We start from the raw sequence: 27,430 nt of genomic DNA, 5'->3' as shown, positions 1-27,430 counted from the left end.
CTGCCAGCTGGGCCCGGTTTCCCTCTCAGTTTACAAGGAACTTAACAAATGTGAAGAGCTCACTGACATTTTGCCTGTGTCCAAATGGGGCTGTACATCCCACGTTTGAGCCACAGTCCTTTCTGTCATATCCTTAGTCTTTTGAAAGAAGTCCTGTTCCCTGTGCATGTCTGAACTGAAAAAGTATCATAATCAAGTCATAAAAATCATCTCCAAAGCATTGCAGACCTTGGTTCCCTCTGCCCCGGGGTCTGCAACCATTGTCAGGAATAAAATGAGACGTATATCAAAACAAAGAGAGCAGAAGTGCAGAGTCATGTTGTTGTGCTCTCAGTGGAGAAGTGCAACCACTGCGGATGTGCAGCAGCCATGGAAAAAGGGGCAGTGCTTGGCTCAAGGTTGTTTCTCTCTCATCAGCTGATAACGGAGAGGTTCTCCAGACCCTGGAGACTCGTGAACCCGTTGGGTTGTACGGCACGTAGCAGAGACATGAGCACAAAGCCCAGCCACCAGGCTGCTGGAGAGATTGTGGTAGCTGTGAATAGATGAGCATCAGTTAGGAACAACCACAGCAGAGCCTTGAGCATCTCTGGGCAAAGAAAATTAGGCAGGTGGTCTTCAACCTCCTTGTGCTGTGACTGTGTTGAGTGTAGGGTGGAGTGACCATCTATGGAAAATGTTTTCTGTAATGTGTTTGCGCCTCTTGTCTTTTGCACTTAGTGAGAAATGTCACTGCATTCCAGTCTTGTATTGAAGGCTCCCTTAGAAAAACAGGATCTTCTCTCAGCATCAGCTTCTTGGAATCCAGCTCCTTGTTTTAGCCCATCTGCTGCATGGTGCAAGCATTTTTCAAGTTTTGGATGGCACATCTCATTTGTATTGCCCGTTCTCCATGTTAGCAGGATCCAGCATTTCACTGCAAGTAAATTATCTAATGACTTAGTACTTTTTTCCTGTTGCAAAATCATTTGCAACCCGATGGTGTTTTCTGTCGTTATACTCGTCTGTAATCACTCACCAGATTGTTTATTTGAGCAACTTTCCACCAATGGGAAATCCATTGCCTTTGCTGTAGTGTGGCTGATACTCTGTCTCTGCCAAGTTGGATGGATGTGTTTGGTTGTTTTTTTTAAGTGACAAAAATGATTGCAGTTTTTGCCCCATGCACATTGTTGTATCATGCACAGAGCCATTTACCAGACTTTTAACACAATCTAGACAGTGGCTCATGTGCTGCTTGTAGTAAGGGAAGAGGAAGCAGTACTGGAATCTGTCTCGCCTTCAGGTGGGACTCACTGTTCTCTGCAGTTTGACATCTGCCAGATTTCTCCGCTGTAAGCATGCTCTGAACTTTCCTGCCATCTCCTGCTAATCTGCCTGAGATCACAGGCAATTTCAATAACAATGAAAATGATTCTAATTTCAACTCCAGGAGTATCTTCAATGAACGCTGTCCCAGTTTCTCTTTATTCATCTCCCCTGGTTTATGACTTCCCACCTCAGCTGTAATGTGGAAACCATTTCCACCTCTGATTTTATTCATCGGGTTCTTTGTCACTTTCTTCCCTTACTTGCTTCCTGCCAATAAATTCACAGCCTGCAAGTAGCTACAAAAATCATATCCATCAGAATTGCTATTGTCCTTCGTGTCATTAAAAGTTACAGCTGCTCTTAAGATGTAAGTGCCCAATTTGACAGGCTTCACTTTGCATTGCTCTGCTTCCCCTGCAGTTCTATCAGTGCGGAGCAGGATGCCATCAGTAGAGCCCATCTGAGGAGGGAGGGGGTGCAATTGCTGTATGAACATGGGTGCAAACTGTCTCAAAACCTAAAAGATTGAGAGATTGGTGGTGGTGAAGATGGTCTTTGGGGTTCCTGCCATGTGTCTCAGTGCTCTGAAGGGATGGGACACATCCAGTCCTTACCATGGAGGTGCAGCGCGTGTGGATACCACTAGTGGATCAAAGTACTGACAAATGTGTGCAGAAGTGTCAGATTGGATCCATTGCATTCAAAACCACCTTGACATCATCAGAAATGGAGACAGTGGCAGCTTCTACCCTTTCAAGGCATTTGCACTTCGTTTTCTAGCACACTCTTACAGGGAACAAAGCATAGCAGTTCTATGTTCAGTGAAACTGCCACGAACAGTGGTTTTGCCTTGGCAGCATAATCTAAAAAAGGCACAGGAAAAAAAAAAAAGTGCCATTTCCTTTTCAGTAAGGTTAACAAGCTTGATGAAGGTTCCCAGTGATACCCAGTCCTGGCACCTTCTTGGCGCTTGCTGTGATGTGATGGATCCTTGAGTTACCATGGGGCTCAGAAAGAAATTCCACTGGGTTTTCTTCTGTTCTGTGCCATTTCTTACTCCAGTCAACCAAGCGTATTTCCTGGTTATTCTGTGCATTCTGTAAAGGTACCCATTTAACTGTGAAGAACATCAGAGGGCCCAATTGCAGGTCTGTTGAATTAAGTGGAAATACTTAGTGTCCTACCAACTTGAACAGCCCTGTGTGATGATCAGTATGTGTCTATTGTAACGTGGTTAGATGGATGTAAACACTTACATAAAGCCTTTGTATTTCTTTCCTCAGAGCAAAGATCAAGTATTTGTGATATAATAGGCGTGGAGTTTGTATTGCTCTGTAGCTGTTTGGCAGTAGCTACGTGTGATCGATGAAGGGCTACTGTGTGATAGGCAGAGAGAGCAAGGACACTGGGAATTTGTTTATCCATTTTCTTTCCTCCACTTGTCCTCAGAGTCTGGGAAGTATTCATGTTTTAGGCTGAAGAACTGCTTGATCTTGTGATCTGTCTGGCTGAAGCCCTCCAGTGTAGAGCTCTCAGAGGTATGAAGTTTGTGGTTATATGAAACCTAAGGGCTAGGGAAGGACCTAGTGCTGTAAGGAAGGGAACCCCTTGTCACTGTGAGGAGTAGCTGGGTGATGTTAGCAAGCATCATTCTGGCATGTGTGCTGGCATTTGCTCCTAGAGAAGGTGAAAATGTTGGGGAGCAAGAGTTAAGTTTAGGAGATATGGTATTCACACTAGTGTGGCTTCGTGATTTCCCCTGCTCAGAGTGTAACTTGTTTCTCATTCTGTTTCCTTTGCTGCCTTTTCCATTTGTTTGTTTGTGTCATCTATCAAGTTTATAATTATGTGCTCACACACATAAAATCTTTATTAGCCATGCATATTCTCTATCCTCTCTTTTAATTTTCCTTCCCTCTTTCTTTGTTAATGAGCCTGGTGGATTGCAGATGTTTCCCATTTGACAACACCTGAGACTCAGGTTCTCCAGCCGTGCTGTTAGCTTGAGCACTCCTCCCTCCTGCAGCCCAGACCTGGGGTTACAGCCTTCCTTGAGATCAGTAGTCCAGCAACTGAAATGGAAGTTGGGCCATGAGGTGTGGCTTGTAAACATCCTCGTGCTTCTTTGGTCTTCTTAAAGTGACCAGTAGGAGAAGAGGTCAAGCAGGGTTAATGAGAAGATCTTTTGGGCTTGGTTTCCCATTTCCTCTGTTCCCAGAAGCCACGGGATGGTGGCCAGATGTTGGTTATATCCACCAACAACCATCGTGGCTTGACTTGGCCCCTGTGCCTGACATAAGTGAAAAGTGGGTAAAAAAGGCTGTGAGGTGCTTTGCACCAGTTTTCCCAAGTCACAAAACAGTACTGGCATCTTTGACAAAAACAACCAGTTTGACCCTGTGGTTTTAATGGCAAGTCCATTTCTCAGAATACACATGGAAAAGTAAGGAGCCACGCAGTTCTGTCTGTTGTGACTGTGGACGTCCTTTTGTTTTGAACAATGGTGAGAGGAATGTTTCTGCACCAGTATGTCTTGAAATCCTTCTTAACAAATCCTTCCCTAGAACCCTTCTCAGAGATTGTTTTGCCTCAGACAGATGGAGTGTGTAAATCATCTTCTAGCCCAAGCCTTTTATGATACTTTAATCTTAGCACCTTCTTCCAGAGCATCGTCTCGTGGGATACGACAAAGTGCATTCACTGTCCATGTGGGAATGTGGCACAGCCTCTGATTTGTGTCCTTTCTCTATCATACTTTAGAAACCTTCCATAGTTTTTCAGCCTTGTTTTTCAGCAGGGATGGATGCGTCTTCTCAGGAACTGGTGTTGACTAGTGGATGAACTTCAGCAGATACAAAAAGATAAACCATCCATCTTCCCAGGTGATAGATCTTTAAATCCAGATCCTGGAACTTGTGAAGATTGGCATAGCTGCATGATAGATCCCTTGAAACGATCCCGAGGCACAGCCAGTGGGAGAAGATGCTGTGATGTTCATAAAGGAAGTGGGTGGGAAGGCTGGAGTCGTCTGTGGGGGCGAGCCACAGTACAGGGGCACCAGTGAATGAACAAAGTGCTCAGAGGGAGATCCTGGAGGCAAGACCATGTCGTTTGACCTTGGTAAGGTGGGGAAGAGGTGGTGGCTGAGAAAGTCCTGCCATTCATGCCAGAGCAGCCTTTTCGTTTGCAGGCTGCCTGCTCCTTGCACTGCCAAGGCATGCTTTTATTCTTGTAATTGTGTGCTGTTCTTCCCTCCTGAAAAGCCGCTTTCAGTGTCAAGCAGCATCATGGTTTATTACAGTGTCATTTTCAAGTTACACCGACAACACAATAGCAAAAGATGTGTATGTCATGTCTCATTTACTCAGTAGCACGGTCGTTCAGGGGCATCTTCTGCATCTGCTGATCCTCTTCAAGCAGTAGATTGAGCTGCAGTCCTGAAAATGCACCACATTATTTCTTAGAATTGCAGCTACTGGAATAGTAGAGGTGGGAGCAAGCCCTGAAGAATACATCACTGAAAGCCTCCACGAATCATAAGATCTACTTCTAGTGCTCCATATAATTAGCGATTAAAATGAGTAAAAACAAAGCAGCAATTTTCTTATTGATCCCTCAGCAAATAGTCCTGTCTATTTCCTTCTGCATTGTTTCTTCTTATTAAATAGCCTTGAATAAGAAATGTCAGTCAAATGAATTTAGATTCCTGGTGCTTCAGACAGAAATCAAAGCAGGATTGAATGAGGAAAGATAATTAGAGAGAGGAATTCCACCTCCACAGACTTCTTCCCTTGCTCAAGGAGTGCTGATTTTATCTAAATTGCCAAAGCCGTGAGCAAATAAGAGGTGATGGGAATTATAGACTGCAGATGCTGAGACAAAGCAAGGGAGCTTTAATTAGTGCGTTTTAAGGTAGAAATGAATTTCCAGGGAATAAATTATTTGACGCGAGACATATGGAGCTTCTTAGAGGTGAAGCGAAAAGCTTTTTACCTGCCAGAACCAGGGCTCACGGGGTTGTGCCTGTCTTGTAGACATGAGTGATGCATCACTGAGGTTTGAAGCACATGGGGATGATGCCTTTTTTCGTTTGCATCCGCTTGCTTGTTTTGGATGCGGAGTAAATCCCACTGCTGCAGATTCCCAGCAGTGCAAAGCAGGATTTGTTCCATCATCACATTTACTAGCTGAAGTGGATCTACCATTGGAGGAGCTGGGTGTTAGATGTTGAACCTCCAGGTATCGAAAGGAAGTTAGTTCCTTTCATGTTCCTTTGGATCCTTTCTTAGCTCTGTTGCCACTGTCTCATCGCACTTGCAGACATGTAAGGGCACTGGAGCCTTGCACACTGACCTTTCTGTTTTTCAACAGATTTTCACAGCTTCTCTTAGAGTGAGACAGTGACAACTCTACCATTTGGAGGCATATAGATTCCTGTTTGAATTGATGGAGCTTAAACAAAGCCATTTAGCTGGGTGCTTTAATCCCAAATTCACTGACTTCAGCAGTTATTCAGGCTCTTAATTATTCACATGCTCAGTGCAAAGCACTCTCTCATCAACCTTGTTGAAACAGGCAGAAGTGGGGCCAGGGCCAGGTCTGATGGTTGTGTTATAGGAGTGCTTACAGACCCTCGACTCAGGTGCTGCACAAACACAGAATTGAATGTTTTTGCTTCTCCAACACCATTTTCCTGTGCTCTGAGAACTGGAAGCCAAACCCATAGAGGGTCTGGTGGACAGAAGGGCCAGCTTCACAGCACCTTACTGACAGCCTGGGGTTTGCTGCCTGTGGTGGTCTACATGAGATAATGAGTGTGACCTGGAAGATCAGCATGTCCTTCTGGTTCCGTCTGTTTCTGGGAAGAGCCACCATTTGTGGTCTTCCAAAGACCCTGTATAACAAACAGAGCAGTGCTGTGTGTCACATGAGCACGTAGAGGCCACTCCATCTCACCTGATGGCCTTTGCTTGGTCTTCCTACTGAAGAAAATTCAAGTCTGACAGAAGATAAAAAAAAACATGCACCCTCTCTAGGAAAAACATCACACTCGCTGCTTTTCCTGATGTTCTGGTTGCCTACTTCAGATATTGCTGTTTTGTCCTACAGGTTGATTTGTATTTCCCATGATGAACCAATGCAGTCAAGAGGTATTAAACGTTGATGTGTTTATCTTATGGCAAGATAGAAATGTTGCAAACTTTTGAGCTACGGGAAGAAATGGGCTAATTTGAGATTTGTTCCTAGCCCTCGCCATGCGAATGGTGTCGCTGCGAGCCCAGCAATGAAGTTCACTGTGTTGTAGCAGACTGCGCAGTTCCCGAGTGTGTCAACCCGGTCTATGAACCAGAGCAGTGTTGTCCGGTCTGCAAAAATGGTAAGAAAGTACTGTATTGGTTTTAACAGAGATATAAAGGAAACGTTTCATTAATTGTCATTACCGATGCATCGCCAGGAGGTTTGCTTCCATTGGCACAGACTGGCACTGGGGCTGTGAGTTCTGCTTCTGTGTGGGTGTCAGATACGAGACAGCTGCTCTGAAAATTAAGGCTCCCCTTCCTGTGTTTTCTCATTGACTTTGGTGGTACGGCTGGCTTAAGTAAGGCTTTTTAGGATTGAGTCATGATGTTGGCGATGGTCATCTCATGCCGTTGCTTTATTTTTTTCTCATGATTACTCTCACGTGACATCAAGTATCCAAGGAAAGAGCAGAATCTTTGTCCCTGCATAAAGTGCCAGTGATTATTACTTAAGGCTGGGGGGAAAACTCATTGAGATCAATGACAGAACTCCCTCTGGGTCTGCTAAAACTCTGACCAAGCCAGTAACACTGTAAGTTGTGTGCTGGAGTCTGTGTGTGTAGCATTGGCCCTCACTGTCTTGCTGAAACAGTTTCATGAATTGGTCTTGGATTTGGCAATACTTCCAAGAAAGGCTTTGGGATGGCTGAAAGTACCTCTTTGGAAAATTAGTCTGCTTCCAAGAAGGTCTCTCTGGTCCCATTCCACAGCCCTTAGACACATTTCTGCAAAAGCACCTTTCTCCTAATGTAGATACGAAGGCAGATCGAGAGGTGAGCTGGCTTCACATAAACCCTTTCATGTCTTTCCTAACATATAAGTGGCTCGTCTTCTCATGTTTAGAATTTGCTATCCTTATGTATTACCCCCTATACTCATCACTGCTGTAGAATGAAAGAGTAACGGTTGCTTTTGGATCACAAATGAAAATGTTCACAGAGAAGTAACATTTTCAGCACATTTTCTGGTCTTCTAAGATAGAGAAAAAGCAAAATACTGGAAATCCAAAGTATTCCTACCTAAAGAATTGGAAAAATTCTGAGCAGTTTGGAAAAGGTTTTCATTTAGAATTTTATGTTGTTATTGAAAAGCAGAAAAATGTCCATAGGAAATGTCATTAGTTTGTCATCAATGAACTTTGGAGAGAAGATGTTAAGCCAGCTCTATCTAACATCTTGGGATATGGCCCATCTTGGTGGGGTGTGAGGTTTCCAGCACTGGAAGAAGACTGTTGAGAGACACCCTGCACTGGGAGTTGCAGTGGCCATCTCTGTGTCTGTCACCACACAAGCATTTATGGAGAGGCTCATTTAATCCCAAATGAACAGCGTTAGTGTGTGTCTGACCACCTCTGTGTTCCCTTTGCGTACAGGGTTAAATGCTGGTTCACATCCCACAGATCCAAGCTGTGAGCATTGCTCAGGCTTCTCACAAGTACACATCCAAAGGTGTCTTCATAGAAGTTCAGGAGCTGCTGCATTTCCCTACCAACCCTTCCCCACCGTGACCATTTCCCCCAGCAAATGAAGAACTCCAGGTTACAGGGTAGAGGTTGGACCCTCAGCTAGATGCCAAGGGGTTCATTGCTGGGGCTTTGTCCATGAGTTTCTTGAGTTTCTCTACTCCTCCCTTCCCTCTCCTGTTGAAAACACAGATAGAAAGCTCTCTGAAACCTGGTTTAGGCAGGGAAGTATTTTTTAGCACCCTCTTAAAAGCAGCCTATGCACCTTGGGTGTCTCTGGGGCCAGGGAGGCCAGGGCTTGCAGTGAGTGAAGGCGATGCGGTGGTGTGGTCATCCTTTGGGGTGTATCTGCATGGAGCTGCTGTGGACTTTATCTTTCAGAAGCAGAATGAAATAATTCACAAAGAGGCAGAAATAAGGTGGTGCCAAAATAATCTCTGTTGTCCCATGTTGCTCTTCTTGGATGCGGCTTCAGGAGCAGAGCCCACCCTTCACCTCCCTCTTAACATTTTGGTAACTTCATATGAAAGAATAACAGAGACGGCTGCATCTCTTCCCCTCTGAAACCCTCTGACAAATCCTAATGAATGAGGATCACAACACTTTAAGCTGTCTGCTCATCTTGAGACCACAATTTTATCTTTTGGCTCTCCACTGCAGCCAGTCAATTAAAGTTCGGTTTCACAAACGCATGAAGATAACACAAGCTGACAGTCCTACTTAAATGACCAAGCTCCCTTTTTCTTTAATGTCTTCTTTTCCCCCCCTTCCATCTATTAGCTTTTGCTTCCTACCAAAGCAGTGAAGACATTACAGTGCCACGTCTCGGTGTGATGAAAAGGTTTTAGCTCAGCCTCAGTGTCTGCGGTCATCCTTTTAGACTGGCAAAGAGAAGAGCTCAAGGGATATAGCTGTTGGGGGGAAGAAAAAGTTAATCCCCGGAACCACACGTAGTGCAAATCCTCATTTCAGAAGCTGATCCTTAAAATTTTGGTGTTTGGGGTTAAAACAGAGCCCTGCATCATTTGCCGCGCTCTGCTAGCAGCGTGGTCTGCCTGCTTGCTTAGCTGTTGCTGCCATTAAGTGGAGAATAATTTCCTCTTGATACGTTCAGATAGATTTTTGTGCCTTTCTTAATTATGTCTTGCCAAGGGCAAAAGTGCTGCGTAGCAGCGAGGTTAATGCAAAAATCTGTTGATGTGAACGTACCTGACCCGAAGATTCATAAAAAGCCAATATCAATTTCCCTCCCTCCGCCATCGTTTAAGAGCAATCTGAAAAGCAGATTTATCCCTTATTGTCAAAAGAAATACCGAGCTGTTGTCTCTTGCCTCACTAAGCAGCTCGCGCAAAGCCGGCTCTGCTTGGCACGGGACCCAGGGCAGAGTTCAGCAGGAGGTGATTTTCGGGGCTCCCTTGCCCCCGTTTGTCAGAGCGCATCGTGAGGGCGATGGCTCCAGGTGCTGCGCAGCATTTCTGTCGCGGAGATGAAAGGTCACTGGTTTTCACGTTTCCTGGTAGTGACAGAGCGCAGAATTATGGCCCCGAGACGTTATTTCGAGGCGCTGTGGCTGCTCCAGACCAAAGTGTGTCAGCTGTTGTTAACTCTCTCCTCTACAGGATCAAAACTGTGCCTCCCACTGCTAAATCCCAGCTCAGGGCTGCCGTGGGCTACACCATCTCTCTGTCCGCAAGCAGTCCTGCAGCTCATGCCGCAGCCTTTCCAAGCAGAAATCTCCCCCACGACTCCCATCCCCCTGCACCTAGGGTCCAGGTGTCATTCTTACCACCCTGACCCCACACTCTGTGTTTCCAAACCTCCACTTGTTCCTCCCCATAAATCAGCTCTCATTATGATGGCACATGGTTGTTAAGTCCTAAGTGAGTTTGTAGGGACGAGGGTGGATAGCGATAGGACAAGGGGGAATGGTCTTAAACTGAGACAGGGGAGGTTTTTCACCCAGAGGGTGGTGAGGCACTGGAACAGGTTGCCCAAGGAGGCTGTGGATGCCCCATCCCTGCAGGCATTCAAGACCAGGCTGGATGTGGCTCTGGGCAGCCTGGTCTGGTGGTTGGTGATCCTGCACATAGCAGCAGGTTGAAATGAGATGAGCATTGTGGTCCTTTTCAACCCAGGCCATTCTGTGATTCTAGGATTCTATGATAGGAGGGATCCCTACTTTATCATCGCTCATCTCTTCCCCCCCTGCATTTTGCAAAGCCATGGGCCGTTGGCACATCCCTTCCCCTTTTGCTGCTCTGCAGAAGCAAAAAGCAGCGTGGAATAAAAACCAGATGTGGTTTCAAATGAAGCTCACAGTGTGTGAGGAAGGGCTGGAGGAGAGCAGAGGGTGGCAGGATTCCCAGGATCCCCCCCAGCTCCCTATTTCACAAATTGCTCCTTCAGAATCGTACCCGAAAATAATCTCGGCTTTAGCAAAAAGTTTGTGGTTGTGGGGGATTCCGTGGCACAGCTGTGTCGGGGAAATTAATTTAAAAATTCTAATAAGAGCCACAATAGAATTGTTAACTCCTTTCTCCTCTCTGAAGTGTGAAATTCTCTTCAGAGCATTTCAAAAGCGCCTTCGCCCATTTACACATACATTAACGAAATTGCTAAAATATTAGGCTTTGCCTTGGCACTTTCATTTACTTGAGGGATAAACAGAATAAGCGCTGTATGTTTCTATTTAGGGGCCTGGCTTTTGCTCTTAATTCAATTTTTGATGCCACCAACCCTCGACCAAAGCATTGGTTACACACTAAGACAGATAAAAGCTAAGAACATCCTGCTCAATGTGCTCACTCTAGTGTGGGCTCCTGGAGCCATCCCTGATGAAATACTGGGCAGCACAAAGATGTTTCCTAGATAATCTGACACCCAGTCTTTAATTAAAGCTTTAAATTATTGCATTTGATGCAGATTTCAAAGTAAAGAGGCTGATCCTGCCCTCCACACACAAGTAAAAGATTGCTTTGACCTTCAGCAGATTTTACCTTGGTGAAATAGCGTATATTCAGGTGAAGCTGTTACAGATATTTATTATAATGTGCTATAAATATTAATAATTCCATTTGAGCATCTTTGTATTTAAGGGCATGAGCACAAAACCAAGTAAATAATAATTTATTTACGTGCACATAAAGCCACAGTTTACCTAAGCTTCTCTCTTAATTTACTGAGAATGTAAACTTGCTGCTCATTATTTCTCAGTTGGCGTTAATTTGAAATAACCATTCTGCAGCCCAGCCTGTTCCTTCTGTCACACCGTGTGTTTTGCCCAGAATAAAATCCCTGAGGATCGTCCCAGCCCATCAGAGCTGAGGGCAGCCTTTCCTGTAACAAATGTGCCTTACGTTTGTCCCAGAGTGGATTTTGCATGCTGCTTTGTAGAACAACACCCTGGGGCTGACCTTTGGGTCTGCCTTTTCCTAGTAAGCAGTCTGTGGAAATGCCTTTTTTTTTTTTTCCTAAGCAGGTGGTTTTTTGACGTCCCCAAGAACCAGAGGGGTGCCCCCGGTTGGCTCCATGTGCCTTCAGGTGACAACCAGGGGAGATGATGTGGGGACATGGGCAGGCAGCCCCCCAGGCCAGGCTGCTCCCAGCCTGCCATCCACCAGGAGAAAGCACATTCATTAAACCTATTCTACCTCCATAAATTAGACAGCTTTCACTTGGATGGGGAGACCTCACAGCAAAAACTTGTTGCCTAGATATTGCCCATTTAGTCACTGGCCATAGCTGTTCCTTCTGAAGCAGCAGAGAACCCAAGCAGCTGTGCTGCAGGAGCAATTGCAGGGTGTTAATTTTGCAAAGCCCTTTGGGATTTAGAGGGAGAAAAGAGAAAAGAAACTGAATGTAAATCAGTTATTGTATTTAAGCGAAGGCAGTGGATTAATGGTGCAAGTTGTTAACCAGTGCTGACAGAAGGAACGTCCCCACGTGGTCTTCATTGTTCTGAATTATCAGACATCTTGAGTGTGCCAAGATTTTAATATCATATAACCCATTGCCTGGATATTGCATTACCTGTGCTTTATTGCATAAATAGAACTTGTTATTTATCTGCAAGATGTGGATCACTGAATCTCCAGGTGATTGCTTTGGAAAGCGTCTGCTTCTTTACATGGTCATTGACAAAAAAAATCCATGAGATGAGGAGAAAAGTTATTGAAAGTGTGAGGAAAAAATAAAGGTCTGGGGGAGAGGATGTTTTGTCTGCCATTTGATTATATGCAACTGTTGCTGACTAAAGACAACACAGAAAATGTGGCAAGACGACATGAGAAGACTCCATATTCATTTGCTTTATGGAAAACAGTGGTTTGGAGCCATGGGGAAATTCCTTTAGGAGAAAAAAAAACAAAAAAAAAACAAAAAAAACCCAACTAAATAAAATTCCTCTTCTAATTTATTTCAGGAAGTCCTGAAATGGCCAGATTTTAAGGTTGCAGTTAAAAACCCTTCAGTCAAAGTCTATGCAATATGCTGATTGCTTGTGCAGATGCAAGCTGAGCGTGGCCGGCCAAGACGAAGACGTATCCCCACACTGGACCTTGCTGGACTCCACAACTCCATCCATAGGTCCTGGAGAACGAAGCTGGTAGAGCAGTGTGGTTGTGTCACGCTTTTGCTCGTGGTGGATAAAATATCTGTGGAAGCCAGATGGATTTTTGAGCACTCAGTTGACCCCATCGCCACTAGCAGCCCATCCCAATGGCACACAAGGGGCCAGAGGAGGGATTTACCCTTCTTCAAGCAGCATTTGCCCAGCACATGGGGACAGGGGGATGCTTCGCAGCCTTATGTGCAGATGTAGAGCCTCCAGCCTGAATCAGGAGTCTTCCATTTTGGACACCAACACGAGTCAGGAGTCTTCTTCCATTTTTGCAGAACTTGTAGAAGCTGCCTTAACATTGTGACAGCAAAGCCCGTCAAGGCTTCATGCCTAGCTATGAAAATCAATGCTTTTGAAGCTTGAACACGGAAGAAAATTCCTGCCACTACAAAGGATGCTTTTTTGATTGTTTGTCAGCTAATGTTCTTTGTGTTTACCAGCAGGAATGTAAACTGGTGCCCTGTTAGCTCAATTAAAGGAGCGATTTGATTAGCAACCGAGGAAGAAAGGGATTGATTTGAAAGCTGGTAAAAGATCAAGACTGAAAACAAGGCAGCGTATTTGGGCTAGGCCATGATTGACCTGACAAAATACTTCAATGCTTACTTTACCGTTCCTTTAAAAAGGAGTTATTTCACTGAAATTGATTTTCAGTGGTGTTTGTTCACCTCCATTACTTCGGGCCAAGTGTTTAAAGGCAGATAGATGCCAAATTTTCTGATGAGAGTGAAGTGCGGAGGTGTCCATGAAGCCCTCGGTTGGCTTTGAAAGTCTCACGCAGTTGGATTTTCCAGCTTAAATATACTCAAGACTGTGACCTGCACCCTGTGGACACGGCTGTTGGAAGCTATCTAGAAGGATAAACCTTCCAAAACTTGCCATCGAGTGGAGTTGGGTTGAGTATGGGTACTTCCCGAAGCTTAGAAGGAGATGGCAGGAGCTGAAAGCTATCCTGAATTTGTACCCAGGATCCTAACCATGTTCCCATGCCTCCATTTCAAGCAGAGCTTGGAATGAATGTCTTTCAACACCCTAAATGGCAGGATGGCGAGAAGCTGTTTGCTGGATGAGACTTGCTCCAAAGCTGCTTTGGAGGCCTGCACTGTTCTTCAGATGGAGATGGTTGTGAAGAAGCATCTGCTTACTGGGGAAAACGTTGCTGAAATTTGTGTGCACAGATCTACGGCGGCAGTGGTTCAAGATCCACTATCGTCATAGTGGTATTTTGTAGAGGAGTGGTGGGTTGGTTGGGATCTTTTGGAGAAGAAGGTCCTAGGCTGAGGTTGGGAACCTGTTGCAGAGCACAAGCAGACTTAACAGTGCTGAGATCCAAGCAGGCATGGTTACTGCAGTTCCCCTCCCACCTAATTGAATTCTGAGTGTAACACAGAAGACTCAAAAAGACATTTTTATCCAATTACATTGCTGTAAAGCATGCGAGAGAAACCCACAGCCAAATCCCAGGTCTGTGGTACTCAGTGTAACCCCAGCAGAGGGGCTGACTCATATTTACTCCTGCTGAGGATCTGACCTGCAGTAGCTAATTTCTCTGGGTGACTCACAGGCAAACTGCAGAAGAGTGGGGTGCTTTGCATGGTCAGGCTTTCTAAAAGGATTAGAGATGGTTTTGCTTTTGCTGCTCTGAAAGGTTGGGCTTATTAGGCATATTTGTGTGAGAAGAGAGGCATGACGTTGTCTTCATGTATTTCTAATTTAATGAATGTTTAATGCTTCTTTTATTGGAGCCAACATATATGTAGAGTAGGGGACTTTAACAAGGGGTTGACTTATGTCAAACAGTTGATGTTTGAGCTGCTCCTTTTACACGAAATGCAGACTTTACAAAGCAAAGAGACTGTAATGAAAATATGAATTAAAGATTAGAGCTGAGCAAGTCCAAGAAAACTTAGAATTCAAAAAGGCACTTGGATGTTTTCTTCTCCTGCTTCCCTCTCCTTCCCTCCACCTTCTCAGCTGTCTCCATCCTCTCTGCTCCATTGGCAGAGTCTCGCATCTCAGCTGCTGGTCCCTGTTGTCCAAAGATGCCCTTCTGCCTGTGAACATCAGCATCCGTTTCCTTCCAACCCCTTGTACTCATACTACCCTTCTCTTCGTGCCCTTGCTTTGCACCGGGGTGTTCACCCTCTCAGTGCAGGTGTGACAGCTCAGTGCTGCAGCACAGGTTGCAAAGAGCTTGGCTGGTTGAGGGTAATTGGTGGTTTTTTTTCTGTTTGTATTTAGAAAACCCTTGTGCTGTGTTGATCAGAATTTATACCTAAGGTTGAAGAGCTTAGGCTTAGTCATCAGCAAATAAAAGCCCAGAGGAAGAGAGAATCTTGCTTTATTTGCTTTGGCTGCTTTTGTTGGTGCGGTGTGGTTCCTCCTGCCCTGCTAATAGAACAAAATAAGGGGTGGATGGGCAGTGAGTTCACCCACCAGACCCTAATCTTCAGCACTGTGTGTGGGGGCTCCCTTGGTTTATTCTTTCTAGATGAACTCTAGGATGTACTATCTCACCTGGGATTGCCACAAGGAGTTCAGTGCGTAGCTCTAAGATACGGTACAATCCCACAGCTGATGTAAACGGATGCATCTCATTTTGCATAAAATAAGCCACGTTTTCCTCCCAGTTGAAAATGTTTTGTGGCAGCAGTTTTGTTCTGGTAGAGAAGCTCAGAGCTCTTAGAATAAATGAAGCAGGAGCTGATGTACCAAAGCCAAAAGCCCCAGTGTCACGTGCAGGGTTGTATTGTGAGATGGGTCTGCATGAGGGTGCACACACACAGTTCTCCAGGATGCTTCCATGCTCGGGCTTTCTTTGCTGCTTCTTGTAGAGAGTATAAGAGGAGGAAGGGAATGTGCTGGCCAGAAAGTGCTGACTCACGGCACCATGCCTGGGAAAAAGGCCAATTATAGCAAACTTGCTGTTCTTACTCTTAAAAAGGTCGGGGAAAAAAAACTTGGAATGATCAGCTGCCCCCATTTTAATGCTTCCAGAATGAACCAACTCTAATCTTGGGAGGCTGACTATCCATCTAGATCTTCATTTTATCGTAGAATCACAGAATGGTTTGGGTTGGAAGAGACCCTTAACGGCCACCTAGTCCAACTGCCCTGCAGTGAGCAAGTCCTTCAATGGAGGAGGGATACGGACCATTTCAGATAAGGAGGAGAAAGGTGCAGGGGCTTTTAGATGATGGATTATTTCAGATAACCTGCTCTCTTAAAAAAAAAAAAAAAAAAGAAAAAGAATAGCAGAGATCTCAAAACTCCAGCTGTGATGTGAAAACATTCTTCCTGATGGGCTCTCATCCTCACCCAGGTAAGCACTGAGAACCAGAGTGGGACTGAAGCATCCCTGGGTGGTGGCCCATGCTCAGAGTTAGCTCCATATGGACCACTCTACAAATGCCTGGGGCATGGTGGGGGAGGCAGATGGAGGAGCCCTTGTTCAGTACTGCATTGGTTCTCCTGTGCATCATTAGTGTTTGTCTAGGCTGCTTTCTGCCTTGTGAAACCCAGCATCATGCTCTCATGCCACTCCTCTCAGCTCTTGCCACATCCAGAAAAGGCTGCAAAGGCAGGAGAGAATCCCACATCGGCTCCTCTGTCTGCATCTGAGGAGCGTGCCACAGCCATCAAGCACAGCTTTCAGGTGCAGTGTTCCAATTTCCTAAGGGCCAAGGGACCATTCTAAAAGAGCCTCTCCCTGTGATCTCCGACTCACCGCAGCCACTGCTGACATCCCAGGGGCTCCTTTGCACATGGATTACTCACCTGCACGGCTTTGTGGCAGCATCCTGATGCATCATCCCTCCTCTACAGCTGGCAGTGTGGGCAGTGCCCCCTTCCCACACCTGCCATGGTGTCCCAGCTCGGGGCAGGGGCTGCTGGCAATTAGGGATGGGATTGATCCGGTGCTGGCTGACGTGCTGCGGGAAGTGTCTGCAAGGCACTCATGTCCTCCCTTTGCTGCAAAGAGATTTTTTGGTTGCTTTTCGATCTGCATCAAACAACAAAAAAAAAAAACATGTAGAAGCATATTATACAAGAACTGTCAAACAGTAATTATTAAGGACTTGGAAAACTCTGATTAGGAATGGAAACCCGTCCGCCTTAACAATAAGGAATTTGCTGTGTTTTGCACCAGAACCTCATCTTTTCACAGCTCCCCCCAGAAAGCCAAATAGGGTTTTGGCTGTGGGTTTTTGACAAGGTCTGCCCCAGATCTCCCAGACTAAGGGGCTGAGAAGCATAGAGGAGCTGGGCTCGGATCTCTCAGTGCTCCCCAGGGCCTCAACTTGAGTAGTTTCCCCCATAGCTGAAGGATTTTGCTGCCCAAACTCTTGCTTGGATTCCTCAAGTGGGTCAACCAGAGAAACAAAGGTGACTCCCTTTCCTCCCTGGCACGGCTGCCCAGGGGGCACTGGGGTCACCATCCCTGCTGGTGTTCAGGAACCATGGAAATGTGGCACCAAGGGATGCAGTTCCATGGGCATGATGTTGGGATTGGACTTGGAGGGTCTGAGAGGTCTTTTCCAAACTCAGAGATTCAGTGATTCCGTGATTCCATGAAAGTCACTGTCGATATTCCCACTCCTGACAAAGACAGGCAGCTCATGCATTAACATTTTACCTCTTGTGGATGTTCTTGAGCGTCTTGTGCCAGTATAAACCTGCTTACCTGCCACCCCAGTGTCAGCCTGCCTGTATGCTCTCACAGGACCTGTCCTAATTATGCTCCATAAAGATAAGAATTCTCCAGAAGGAAAGCATCCTCCATTAAAAACAACAGAATTTGGCTTCACGGGGGAGACAGATGCAGACAGGAGTCAGGGGGATAAAGAGACGCTGTTTGCTGAGTTTCCCCAGGACTGGCTGCAGCAGCACGTAGTTTTGCTGCCTGATGGCTCACTTGCAATGCAGTGGTTAAGAGCCCCATTTTGCAACATTTGTGCCCAGCTCTGCCAACCCCGCTGTGTGTGAGGGGCTCAGCCCGGCTGCCCTGCGGCACCAGCCAGCTCCCGGCCAGCCAAGCAGCACCGCCACCAGCAGTGAAGTGCTCACAGCCTCCTTTTCTCACTCGCTGCCGTCATCAGTGGGTTTTAATTAAGGGAGAAGGAAATGTGTTGCTTTTCAGCAGCGGGGGCACAGGGAGGAATTGGCGGCGGCGGAAATAGGGAGCAGGGGGAGAGGAGAAAGGGAAGGGGTGGGCTGTGAGGGCGGATGGCTGCATTGGCTCTATTCGGATGGTGGCGTGCCTCCTTTTCCCCCTTTTTATTCCAGCGAGTACAAAAAAATCACAAGATAAAGCTCCTTGTGCAGGCAGCGCATCCCAGCTGCAGGAGGGAGGGGGGCTGTCTTCAAAACAAATATTTTGCTGGCTTTATTCAGAGATTAAAGCCCTTTCTGAGGCAGCAGCGTTGTTTATTGCAGCCCTCTGAACGCCAACTTTCTTACTGAGATCGCTGCGGAGGAATAAAGAGAAAATTAAAAAAAATAAATAAGTGGAAAAAGAACACGAAGCCAAACAAATAGACCAACTCCTGGCAATGGCAAGTTTTCATCTTCCAAGGTCAGCTGTGATTTCATTTGGAAAGTGCTTTGCTCTTTTTAGCAGCCTTGGCGGTGGCAGCCGTACGTACAAAGGACCATCTGGAAACCTGCTCCCAACTTCAGCAGGCAGCGCGTCGCTTCGCCTCCGGACCCTGTTTGCTTGCTGGCTCCCTTCAGCTCCTATGCAGAGCCCCGATGAAGTATGCACAGATTCCTCGAGCTTCCCCAGCAGTTCCTACCTTGCTTTGGTTTAGCAGTCCTTCATGTGATCTAGATTTGGGGGATTTTTTTTCCCCCTTGTGTTACTTCATGCTGTTGTTGAGCTCCGCTCTTGCTTCGTGCATGGAGGAGTACAAGAGCATGTTTCATTTTCCAGATTAGAAAATGCTCAAAGGTATAATCAGGTCCTTCTACAGTATTTAATTATCCATAATTAAAGGCATCTACACAAAGCACCGGATTTTCAAAGACTATTCTTGTGTTACATTGCTAATGAATTAAGTAATTAATTGGCATTGCAAAAATACAATAGGAAGCATCAATCTTTTAAAGCGAGGCATTTTTAGGCGTTTTGTAAAATCATTAAATTGCATCAGGTCAGTAGCTGTTCTAACATCTAAATCCCACTTCTGGTTTTAAATAAGAGGAATGCAAGGGAAGACAAGGCGGGGAAGGCTTGCTAATAGTCATTCCCAGTTGCTGCTTCACAGTGCGAAATAACCGTCCTGTCCTGTCAGGCTGGAATAATATCACATGGCATCTGCTTGAGTATAAAAGCCCACACAGATTGTGGTAATGCATTTGTAGTGGCACCCAGGATTATTAGCAGAGGAAAGTACAATCCTTTTCCATTTGATGATTTAGTTAAATGCAACCATTCACATGCAAAACCAGCTCTGCTCATCTTATTTTTATTAGCAACCTGACTCTTTGCGTGGCACCATTAGGAAGCATTGTGCAAAAGCCATGGATACCATTAAATTCAGGCAGCATAATGGGCCCTCCGAAGAGCAAAACCAGGGGTCAAGAGCGTGGCTTGAAGCGCGAAGGCATTCTTTTACCAGCTGAGCCATTCCCACCAAATAACCACGTTTCGATGGCGCTGCGTTGTTCACATGGGAGATGAAGGCTGCCTCAGTGCACACGGATTCCTGAACCCCTTTCACCTCTCATACCAACAGGCAACCACTGCCAAACCAGTGTGTGCAGGAGTGCTACCGTCTGCCTGAGCTGACCGCTCTGCTTTGCTTGTCTGACGTTGAGTTGAGTTGGTTTTCTTATTATTTTCCAGTAGATTTAAACGTACAACTCAGCAATCCCGCTTCCTTCGTTCCTCCTGTTCCATGTTTTAGAAGGATTGTTTTGTGTGAAATTAGCACAGTCACAGTTTTCCACCTCATTTTATGACTGATACGGAGAAAAAAAAAAGCCATAAAACATCATGCACAGCTGTAGTGACCAAGTTAGATTCAATTCTGGCTTTATATTGATTTGACATGCAGCCAGCTCTCCTCCGTACATCATCCCTGATTGCAGTTAAGGATGAAATACTGTTTTAATTCTTACACCAAATGTGGCTTTTTTTTTTTTCCACAGGAAAAAAAAAAAAAAAAAGGCATAAAAATGTTAAAATGGGCTATAAAACCATTAAATTTTCATACAGAGCACAACCAAGAGGTGAATGAATTGGCTAAAAACCTCAGAAGGCCCAGAGAGAACATCCCGGTTGTTCTTCTCTTGCCATTAACCTTCACCTTGGAATGGAGATGCTCAGGTGGAGAGCAAGGACCCAGCCCTTGGGGATCAATAGCTGTTTTGCCATCTGTGCCCATAGATGAGGGTTTCCCATTGCCTCTTAGCTGAGGTTCCCAAGGATGGAGCCATGGGAGGTTATAATGGGGAGCCCCCAACACCTCTGCAGAGGCAGGGAGAACGGTGCAGGATCGCAGCGGTGCTTTTCTTAACGGATTTGTTTTGATTGAATCCATTTCATGCCAGCTCTCCTCCCCAAAAGAGCTGATTTGCCATTAAAAAAATTAATGTACCTTCAGAAGGGCTGGAGTTCATTTGGGGAAATATCTATTTAGACGGGTTTTTAAAAGCCTATTACTTACCTGAAAGGTTAGAATGACCTAAGAGCAGCTTTCATTGCCTGCCGTTAGAATTTACCTATGTTTTAGAAAGCCATGGTGTTCCCCCAAAGCCTTATGCTGTGTTCAAAGAGATTTTTAAGAGTCGAATCCTTTTCTTTTAGATGTTGTACTGAGGGCCATGGTTTGGTGGGACAATATCCATGGTAGGTGGACTGGATGATTTTGGAGCTCTTTTCCAACCTTGGTGATTCTATGATTCTGTGATTCTTTAGCCAGGTAAATGTTGGAGGCTTGGTCCATAGGTGGTGTTTGTTCTGTCTCAGTGCTTTATTCAGTACTGGACGTACCTGACTTGGAAATCTGCCCTCTCAATTGGGCTTCTTGAGTGATGGCCCCGCGTTGGCCCACACCGCTCCAATCCATACCATAGGGCGTCCCTGTCCCTAAACAGACTGCCTTTAAATTGCACCCATCGATCTTCGCTGCACCAAAACGCTCCTGCTTCAGTATTTAGTGAGGCCTGAAGTTATGTTTCTGCATCAAATTAAGACACTGCACCATCGATAAGGAGGAGTAATGCAGTGCGTTCCCAGCTGGATGTCTCCTGTCCCGTATGTGTTTGCTGCTCCTGATTAAGACTGATAACGAGCTATCAGTAATGATCTTAGCGTGGTGCAAAGCAGGAAGGATTAAATCAGTCAGTGCCAGTGGCTTAGCCAAAGTTTCTCCTTGGCCTGAATGTAGCTTTTCAGCTCGGCCTCACCTCAGTGCACTCCTCTGAATGATGTAGTGCTTTGTGAGAGTGAGCAACGTGGATTTAGATGAGAGAAGGATGCTGCATAATTCTAATGCACAGATTAAATAACTCTCAGGCATCTGCTGGCACCCAGCAACGTGAATTGTGGCTGGGAAAATCTCTTGTGTAAATAGGCAGCACGGAGGGAGAAGGGGTATTAGCGTAGCGTTAGGAGGGGTGGAATGTGCAGGAAAGAGGGACAAGAATTGATGAGCAGCTTTGGAGGAGATGCATTCTCTGGAGCAAGACTGAAAGCTGATGAGTGGCTGGAAGACCTGTTTATGGCAGGGAGGGTGCTCCCAAAGGTGAGGCAGCATCCAGCTGCTGCCAGATGTTCTTAGGGTGGTGGCTATGTCTGCATTGCTCTGTTGGCCTATGGGGCAATAGTCTTAGACTGTGGGAGATCCCAGGGAGGTTCTTGCCTGGTGTGTTTGTTGGGAACGTGCTGGATGGACAGGGCTCTGTCTTACCCTGGAGGACATGGAAGTCACCTCCTGGAGCCACCGTGTCCCCAGCACTGCTTCCCGAACACCCTGAGACTTCAAGGATGCTTTGCATTAGGGCGTTCTTCAGCTTTGTCCTCTTTCTAACACAAAAGTGAAGCCCCAGGGCTGTTATCTCCTTGTGGTATTTTCAGCCCAGCCTGCGGTGCATCGCCAACTTTCATTTTAATTAAGGCAAACCTCAGCATCATCAGCTGACTTGCTTATGTCTCACCTCTGGCTTCACCCGCCGTCTTCTCCTCCCCTGTGGTGAGAGGGGCATTCAGTCTTGATGTGAGGCAGCAAAAACAAGACGTCTTCCCTCCTCGACTCATTAATTAAAGCCACAAATTGAGCTCTTTTCTTGCAATCTGAAGTGATCACATAAATAGCATTGACAGAACAAAATTAACATCTGAAAAAATCCTGCAGGGTCAGCACGTCAGGGGTGTGGGGGGAGGGGGCATTAAAAACAAGATGCTGTTCTGCTCACCTCCAGCACAGAGCTCAACCTGGACATGGAAGAAGTCACAAAGTGTAGGCAGCGCAAGACCTCTACTTTCTACAGCCAAGCCTGGAAGGTAAATGGAGGAACTGATCTAGGTGGGGTGGCTGCTCCTTCTCAAGACCGTGTACAGCCCTGCAGACGTGCCTGGGGGAAGAGCTGGGTTTAGCCATGTGGACCTGGACCGTTTCAACCCAAGGAGTGGAAGGTGGACCATCTCAGCCCCAAGGAGTGTGAAGGCACAGTGGGAATGCCAGCAATCAGTGCCAGGGAAAAGCGAGAGGACTGGGAGAGGGTCCTGGTCTCCTCCCAGGTTTTCATCTCTGTCACCAGCCATGCCATCACAGCCGTTGCTCCTCATCACCCTATGAGAAATCAGCAAAACTCCAGAGTGCATCTGCATGTAGAGTGCCAGGATCCCTTGTGATTAATGGTTTTTTTGGTGTGTTTTGCATTCTCCTGTGCTGGGAGGCGTCTGCAGGAAGCCTCGTGCGGGGCTTGCCCTTGTTCCTGGGCACAATTCTTGCCTGATCCTTGCTTTGCACGTGGTTGTATTGGCAGAGACATGATGGGAACGCTCTGGAAACACTGCATTGTGGTCACGTTGAGATCTCTGCATCATGGGTGCATGCAAAAATATCTGCCCCCAGCCTGAGAGGGCAGTTGAAGTGGCCCCTACTGCTCATCACAAACTGCCAGCAGTTAATCCCTTTGCCTCGGTGCATTTGTGGTTGCGTTCCAAAAGCAAATTCATCAGGACTCATTCATCTGAATGAGTGTCCGTGGGGATGCTTGCAGGCTGTGTCCATTCTGAAATGGTATGGGAAGAAGGGGAGAGTAACTCCCTCCATCGGGAACCCCCAGTGCCTGCTGACTGTCCTGGCAGGAGCATGGGGATGTGTAATGAGAGCTCTGCTCCTTGCTGAAAGGGCATGGGGCACTGTCAGGAGCTGCAGTGAAGGCAACAGGATTAGTTTTCGTGCACGATACTCTTTCGGGCAAACCCAAATATCACAGCTGGCCTGAAGTGATTCACTTAACATTTTCCTCCCTTCTTACGGCTTGTCTGCACATGCAAAGCTAAATCCAGAGCTGCTGCAAGCCCATTAAAACCCACAGCACAGGCAGCATCCACACGACACCACGCTGGAGAGCTTCAAACCCACACCCAGACAGCTTGTGGAACCCCAGCTGGACACTTCCCTGTACAACCTGCTGTCACAGGGGGTTGGCCTTGAGGATTTCCAGAGCATTTCCTTGAGCATTTCCTGAACTGGGAGGTGAGTTCAGTGGCACAACGTTGTGCCATCACCCCAGTATCCAGTCTGAGGCATAAGGATTGCAAAACTCACTGTCACTGTTCCCATAAACCAAAACAGCCCTTTTTGTTTTTTCTCTTTGTGCTACATCTCTCCCATCAAAACAGCGCATGAACTTCTGTGCTATATCACCATAAAAATCTTGACAGCTGTTCTAGCAAACAGCCTGGAGTGCCGCGGTCTTTTATGAGTATTAATTATGTTAAGCAAAGCAGATCTCACAATTACATTGTCTGTGGGAGCAGCAAACTTCTACCATCCGTCTCCCTGAGCAAGGAGGTGAAGGGCTGTTTGCTGCCCTGCTTTCAAAGTGGTGGGGGCTGCAGCTGCTGTTAGGGAGAACACGATGACAGCCCAGAGAAGCTCCTTGTTCCTCCTGCTGTTACCACAAATAACTTTCTTGATGTGCTTGACATGTCATCAAGTGCTCCTGAGCGGCCTCTTCTTTTGAATAATAATAAAGAACCACATTGCTGGTCTAGTCTGGATGCGATATGTGCTACCAGCAGTTTTGAAAAGCCAGGATCTACATGTGGATCCAAGCTGGGAGAGGTTAGATGGGGAAAAAATGGGACGGCTGGCAACCGTTGTGCTGGGAAGGAGGGTTTGGGGTTGTTGATTAAAAGAAAGGGAGGGTAGAAATGTTGCTTTTTGGTTTGGGGGGAATGGCAGGGCTAGCTGTGATGCGCAGAAGGAAAGAGTTTGGTGACCATTGGTGGCAATTTTGAGATCATCCACCGCTGCCTCCTCTTCTTCTGACTTAGCCAAGATGCTGTGGTTTTTCCCTTTCCCAGCCCCTGTGAGAGAAGGGCAGCATCCTAAGGAGGTCCTGTGAGATGCGGAGGTCCTTGACAGGTCCTTTCTGGATCAGTAGGTCAAGAGGTCAGAGGTGCAAGTTACTCATGTTTTATCACCATTATGCAGACAACCTGTGTCCTTGGCTGAGACAGGCAGATCCAACCCCAAAGCAAGTGGTCTGGGGAGCTCAGAGGTGATGCTTTCAATACATCTTCCTCATCAGCCTCCCCTTTGTATCACAGCCGTTCATGAATCCTGGGCTGGCTGCTGGAAGGCTGGAGGACTTCACCCACACCGAGTTGACTGTTGGCACTGTAGATCTGCTGTGGTTATGCTGCAGGAGAGAGATCTGTTTGGAAATGCATGTCAGTGTTGGATCAGCATTGGATGCTCAGATGATGTGATTTAACAGGACGCTGCGGGGCAGCAACAGAGAAAACGATCTTCCTCTTTCCTTGTCACCCTAATTTTCAGAGGAAGTGTTTTGTTTAAATGTAGGGTTTTTTCTCCGGGAGAGCAGAGCAGGCTGTTGTTTGGAGCCTGCCCATCCTCACATCCCTGACGCTGGCAAGTGACCAGAATGTCCCATCAAAGAGGTGCAGGCACGTACTGCAGCTTTAAATACAGCCAGTTGCAATTATTGGCCTTTCCATTGCATTTGACCCTGACTTTTAGCAGCAAAAAATGAGCCTACCTGATGGAGGAGCCTGCTCGGATGTCATAACACAGCAGCATCCATCAGGCTTCATGAAGCAGAGAATTAACATCTGTTGGAACTGCAGCAGCAGCACAGCCAGACACCCTGAAGACATGGGGAGAAATGACGGTTTTGAGGGGTTGCTGGAAAACAACGCAGCTGAGTGCACAGCTATTGCAAAGGAGTCTTCCTGCAAGACCAAAACAGGGTTAGGTCCCTCCTTGCACTTCCCAGGTCAAATAAGGAGGAGTAATTGCAGTGAAAAAATGGGATGCTTAACCGATACCACCGAGCGCTGTGTTTATCAGCAGATAACATGCAAAGCAGGGGTCTTGAGAACAATAAAATATATTTGATCCCCTGGCGTTTATGGCCTGGAGGATGAGTGAAGAAGCCTCGTGTGGCCAGCAGAGGCTGACCTGCCTGCAGCTATGATACAAGGTTTACCAAGAAATGCCAAATTCTGGTGCAGGCATCATCAGGGACTTATTCCTCGGGCTGTTGTACTGGCTTTGTTAACTTGAGCGTGAAGGAGCTGAGGTAAAACGGAAGAGGCATTTATTAAAGGCGGGGAGGTCACTTAAACATGGACAAAATTCAGGCAACACCACTCACCACTCATCTTTCAAGTGCCTCCCATGCATGAGGAGAACAGATTAAAAATCATGGCCTGCCAAGGAGTGACATTTTGGAGCAATAATTTAAGCCACCAGGCACTGCAGCGTGTTCTTGCTTCCTTGATACTTTGTGTGTGACCACCCCAATTTGCTGGCGCTGGTGTTAATTCATGATATCGTAGAATCCTAGAATCCTAGAATCACAGAAGGTTGGTTAGTTTAGGAGAGTCCTCAAAGCCCACCAGCCTCAACCCCTGCCATGGGTAAGGATACCTCCCACAGATCAGGCTGCCCACAGCCCCATCCAGCCTGGCCTTGGGCAGTGCCAGAGACAGGGCAGCCACAGCTTCCCTGGGCAGCCTGTTCGGTCTTATCTGGGAGATGAGTTGATTTGATGAACCCGATGCCATAAATCACCTGTGTCTTCCAGCACTGGGGCTCAGGATGCAGGATGAGTGGGCTCTGGTCCTGTCCATTAGCACGGGATCGCCGGGTTACAGCAGCAATGCTTGTCCTCGCGGTCTTGAAGCCAAACCTTGGGATACAGTGGCACTAAATGAATGCGCAGCAAAAAAAGGGAGATAAACCAACTTCATTGAATTAAATATATAAAATAATAATAATAATAATGAGGAACGTGTATTCATTTCTACGCTGTGCCTGTGTTCCCACAGGTCCCAACTGCTTCGCAGGAACCACCATCATCCCCGCGGGCATCGAGGTGAAGGTGGACGACTGCAACATCTGCCACTGCCACAACGGGGACTGGTGGAAGCCGGCGCAGTGCTCCAAGCGCGAGTGCCAGGGCAAGCAGGCTCTGTAGCAGCAGAACCCCTCACTGCCACCGCGAGCACGGCTCCAACGCGTCCCAGCTCCTCCAGCTGCTGCAGGGTCACCACCGAGGCCACCGGGCGCTCGTGGCGGGACAGGGTTTCCCTCCCTGCCCTCTTGCTTTCGGCCCCACGTACCCAGCACCTAGGTAGCTGCTCTGCTTTCGTGATTATCGGCGCTCGGTAGGGATTCTGTGGTGAGATGTGGAGGGGGAAGAGAAGAGAGAACACAACGTCCTGCGCAAGCTCTTTGACTGGCGATGGCTGCGAGGCGCCGCTTCGCTCACCGCTCTCACTTCCGACGGCGCGGATCGCGGTTTTCCACGGTCATTTCTTTTGCTGTTGTGATTTATTTATGACAACTTTTTTAAGCCGAAGCTGGGATGGTCGGGGCAATACAGCTATGAGCGAAGCAGCGGGCGGTCTCCGTGGTGTCTGTGGGGGGGCACTAAGGACAGGAGGGGGCATGGGCCAGCAGCGGGGACGGGGCTGAGCCCGACGCTGGGTCTGTGCTGACCTTCCCCACCGCGTGGGGACAGCGATGCTGAGGATGGGCACCTTGAGCTTGTGGCCTTGTCCTCGCGAGGACATCAAGAGCACGGCGTCTTACCCAGGTCGGAGAGCAGTGGTGTTTCCCCGCAGCTCCTGCGCTGGGGGCCGGTTGCTCTCCCTCTGATTCACTAGTACTGTGCCAGTCACCGCTCACACTTAGTTTGCTGCTTTTTGCCCATTGCCATTAGGATGAGGGTGGTTATTTCAGTCAGCCTTCAGCCCAGCACCGGCTCTTAGCAGCGACGATGGCAAATCCAACCAGCACATGCATTGAGGTGGTCTCGGTTGGTGCACAGCTGCCTTGGTATTTTCATTTCTTCTCCGTTTTGTGTTTCAGCAGAGGGCAGATCCTTAGCTGGGGTGGGACGAGCACAGGTGCAATCGCTGCTGTGCTTGGGCTGAGGATGTTCTCCCCTGCTGGCACCACAAACAAAGCCATTGTCACCTTGGTTTGTCAGCTGCTCTCTGCCGATGACCATCTATCCCTTTTCAA

General features: G+C 47.0%; 1 protein-coding gene across 2 annotated transcripts in view; it reads left to right on the top strand.

Moving 5' to 3' along the window:
- The window catches only part of VWC2L (von Willebrand factor C domain containing 2 like), a 36,041-nt gene extending 9,612 nt beyond the window's left edge, over positions 1-26,429 (top strand). For both annotated transcript variants that reach the window (XM_042822343.1, XM_042822344.1), the window contains exons 3-4: positions 6,559-6,688; positions 26,230-26,429. In XM_042822343.1, the coding sequence (XP_042678277.1) occupies positions 6,559-6,688; positions 26,230-26,378 (279 nt within the window). In that variant the 3' untranslated portion in view covers positions 26,379-26,429. The remainder of the gene's footprint in view (positions 1-6,558; positions 6,689-26,229) is intronic.
- The last annotated feature ends 1,001 nt before the right edge of the window (positions 26,430-27,430 follow it).

The sequence above is a fragment of the Centrocercus urophasianus genome, unplaced genomic scaffold (assembly GCF_019232065.1).
Source record: "Centrocercus urophasianus isolate 14NV4802_14NV808 unplaced genomic scaffold, USGS_Curo_1.0 seq_20, whole genome shotgun sequence".
NCBI lineage: Eukaryota > Metazoa > Chordata > Aves > Galliformes > Phasianidae > Centrocercus > Centrocercus urophasianus.
This window is presented reverse-complemented; position numbering and strand designations above follow the sequence as displayed.